The following is a 3,866-nucleotide window of genomic DNA, read 5'->3' on the forward strand; positions in this document are numbered from 1 at the left end:
AATATTTTGTATGGGTTTAGAGACTGGCCTCTTGCATTTGTGACTATTTCAGTGGTTGTAGGTGATTAGTATACACTGTAGAAAAGAGCAAAGCCAAGTCGAGGAGGATGGGGAGGTATTCACCGAGGTAGACCGCGGTGCGCTCGTGGCGTGGCGTAGCGCCCCTTCATCCGTCAGGCACAGGGCGGGGCGGGTCCGGATGGCTGGGCTGGGCGCCCGTTCCGTCCCGTCCATTATCTTGTAATAACGCTGCCCGGCGTCCGGCGACGACGTAATTCATGGAAGGCTCCAGCTCGATTTCCAGCGGCTGCTGGGACCTGCCTGGTCGGCCGGCCCGCCCGGTGGAAACGGCGCGGTGGTCCGCTGGGGCGGGGCTCGCTGTGGAACGGCCGCTGCCCGAGCACAATCAGCCCCCTCCCTCCTCAGCCCTCCCTGAGAGCTGGTCTATAGCAGCAGGACCTCAAACCTCTTTTAGATCCAGTGGACGACCCGAAGTGAGCGCGGAGAGCATGTTGACCAACCGCAAAATCCCATGAGAGCCGCGTGAGAACCTAAAAATATATCAGACTCAAAGTTATATTATAGTTACAATTGAGCGAATACCTTAATAAAGGAAAATTACGATGAAATTTGAATCATTCGCACACCATGTCCCGTATTTCTATTTGAAATCGGATAACGAGATATTTCAAAGTGGTTCCCTTCCTATCCTTTCGAGGGAGACGGAGCCCACCCAGGCCTAAGACCGGAAGTACAAGTAAGACGCGGGTCCCGTTGCTTCCGGCTCCCACTCGCTCCGTCGCAGAGGAGCTTCTGAATTGGACAGCGCCGCGTTGTCTGGATTGTGTGGTCCTTTACGAGGACACGACGAAGCCGGTGATCGCGTGCGGCTCCTCTCCCTCCGTAGGGAGGCTGGCGGTGGTGGTGCGTAGCCCACGCACACTCGAGATGAAGGCAAACACCGCTTGCTCTCGCTTGCTCTTGCTTGCTCCACCTCCCCGCTGAGCACACACACGTGCCGCGCACACACGTGTAAAGCGGCGCGTCGGAGCGGAGCAGGTGGTTTGTGCGCACAGGCGTGCTGCTGGAACTTTATCTCGGGGGCGTAATCAGTGCACTCCAGAGCATAACTACACGCGAGTAGTGTGTATGCGGGGCCTTTTCAATGCGCAGCAAGCAAATTCGACGGAGAAAAAATAAGAAAAGTGCTTGTGCTTGTCTTTTTCTTTTTCGCTAATCTGTAGCTTGCATATAGTGGGCGTGACGCGGTTTGTGAAGGGGACGGTGTATGCGGGAATTATTTTGTATTGTGAGCTTATCGGTTGGTCAGCGTGTAGTCCATACCGACCTCAGGGAAGTCCCCGCACGCCCCGCCCCACAACGGCCAGAGCTTAGCAGATTACGACAAGCGTTTGCTCAGATTTATAACTCGAACCCCTCTAGGCCGCGCCCGTCGAGCCTTTCTTTGGCGGCGGCGGCGGTGCCTTCCCCTTTCCCCCGGACTTTTCTCTCTTTGGACTTTGTTTTCCTCGCCCCTCACCCCTCTCTGCCTCCTCCAAAATCTTCCTCTCACTCTTTGTGGTGATTTACTTTGCTCGCTAATCTCGCAAAGTGGATTGCGGTCCTTTTACGGTAATCTGGTTATAACCCCCCCCCTTCACCACCACCCCCTACCGACTCCGGCGGCGGACGCCTCCTCGATACTCGGTCTCGGTGGCTACGAGGAGGAGCATGTGTGGTGGTGTTGGTAGTGGTGGTGGGTCGTGGTACCTCTCCTCGGTAGCAGCAGAGCAAGGAGGGCCAGGAGAGTTGCGTGGGGCACAGGCAAGTTCTCTTGTTGTACACCACGTCTTTGCTACCACTTTCTCCCGCCACTCCCACCTCACCCCGCCACGCCACACCCCCGAACGCCCCCACCCCAGCCTGTGTCCGACCCGCCCTCTGCCCGCCACGCCACGCCACCTGAATGAATGTTTTAAAACGAGAGCATATTGCTGCTGTGCAGGGAATTACACAGGGGAGGAGGAGGAGGATGGGGGAGGGGGAGGCGTCTTTAATGGTTTTGGGGGAAAGCCGGTCTAATCGGTTGCCAGGTGCGCGCGCCCTTCTTGCCGCTGCACTTGTGCAGCACGGTACACGCAGTTCACAGCCTTCCTCTTTTCCCCCTCTGCTTCTCCCCTCTCCCCCACACCCCCAAACCCTTTCCCCGCCTCTTCCAAAACTTTCTCTCGACCTCTCTGGCGTTATCGCCGGGGGGCACCCCGCTCATCACGTCGGGGGGGCGTCACAGATAAGTTTGGGCGCGCTGGCCGCCCTGCTATCAGTTGAGGGCGCGCCGCCGCTCTCGTGTTGTTGTTTTGGTCGGTGTAGTGCGAGGAGCGTGTGGACTGAGGAATTTAAATTTCCCGGAAAAGTATTTGTCAATATTATTATTTCTAAAATCTCGTGCCTTTCTTTCTCAAAAGTTCAATAAATTTCTTCAATTTTTTTTGGGATCATTTCAATTTTTTCCAATTTGTTTTCTGGAAAAGTTTCCAGTATTTCCAGAAAAATTTCTGCACGGTGGCGCGGCGGGCACTGTGTCAGCAGGGCAGTCCGCGCGGGGCGTGCAGTGGTGAGCGCATTGCCCCAAGCACCCAAAGAGTGTGTGTCTAGAACGCGCCTCTCACTCGAACGTTCCTCCGCCCTCGCGTCGCTAAATTAAGCCGCAGGCGGGAGAGGCGCGCGTCTGGCCGGCCACTGGTCACCGCACCGGCCGGCGGCGCGCGGCCTTGCGCTCCCCCGCCCCCGCCCCCGTCTCCTCCTGCCCCAACCCCGCCCAGCTGATGATGCTGTGCGGCACAGCCTGTGCCCGCCAGTAGTGCTGCCGGGCCTGACTGAGCTGCTGACGCGCCGCCGTCGCCGCGCCACCGCGCCGGCCTGCCTCGTGCAGTCGATCGCCTTGTTCCGCGACGTGCTCCGCGACGCGCACCCCCGCCATGGAGTGGTGGCTGAGCGGGGCGCGCCGGCCGCTGCTGCCCGCACTGCCGGCCCCGGGTGCCGCCGCCGTGCCCGTCGTCATCCCCGTTGTGCTGCTTCCCGGCCCCGCACCCGGTCCCGCCACCGGCCCCGGCCCCGCCCCCGGCCCGGTCCCCAGCTCGGCCCCCACCGCCGCGCCCCTCCCCCTGCCCACCTCGCTGGTGGCCGCCCCCGTCCTGGGCGCCGCGGCGCTCGGCCTCTTCCGGGACTGGATCTCCGCCATGCTCAGCAGCCGCCGGAAGAAAGGTCGGTGTTGACCAATCAGGAGGCTCGGCCGTGTGTCGGCCATGCAGGAGGCCTATGGCCGCCAGTTTAAAGTGGGAGTGGTTGCGGCCGGCATTGTGCTCGTTGCAGTGGTGTCTGTGGTGGAGCAGTGGTTGTGGATCTTACCGGCAGAGTATAAATTTAACCACGACCTAGTGGTCTCTGTGTCGACGTGGTGCTCGCCGAGAGCTATGCGCCCTGCTCCCCGTGGTTGCGTGCCACGCCTTTGCTGCGTGCCACCCGGGCCACCCGGTGCCACCTGTTGGAGTGCCACGGCGGGGTCACGACCCTGCGGCAACGAGATACGAGGTGTTGTGAGCTCTCTTTGTTCCTAGCTCTAGCGTCCGCGCACGGTAAAAATGACATCTTGGATTTCAAGCAATCTACTTGGTTTTCAAGACAGTTTTCAAGGAATCTACTTGAATTCCAAGATGTTCTTTTTACCGTGCGTAGCGTCCGTCCAGGGACAGGGTTGAGCAGGGCCTGGGCGCAACAGAGCACTCGATGTACTTCTCTGGAGGGAGTCCGTAGTATGGCGACGTCCGGGAGCCCTCATTGCTCGGGCGACGTCACCCATCCGCATG

The 3,866-nt window shown here is 59.6% G+C and overlaps 1 protein-coding gene across 3 annotated transcripts in view; it reads left to right on the top strand.

Moving 5' to 3' along the window:
* LOC113218156 (cyclin-dependent kinase 14) overlaps positions 1–3,866 on the top strand; it is a 162,223-nt gene that overhangs the window by 128,379 nt on the left and 29,978 nt on the right. Inside the window, exon 1 of one of the 3 annotated variants that reach the window (XM_052271240.1) lies at positions 2,878–3,264. The exons of the other annotated variants lie outside the window; for them this stretch is intronic. Coding sequence (XP_052127200.1) covers positions 2,979–3,264 — 286 coding nt within the window. The 5' untranslated portion in view covers positions 2,878–2,978. Of the gene's footprint in view, positions 1–2,877; positions 3,265–3,866 lie in introns of those variants that run through there. 3 annotated transcript variants of the gene reach the window in all.

The sequence above is a fragment of the Frankliniella occidentalis genome, unplaced genomic scaffold, assembly GCF_000697945.3.
Source record: "Frankliniella occidentalis isolate FOCC.00 unplaced genomic scaffold, Focc_3.1 Scaffold6, whole genome shotgun sequence".
NCBI lineage: Eukaryota > Metazoa > Arthropoda > Insecta > Thysanoptera > Thripidae > Frankliniella > Frankliniella occidentalis.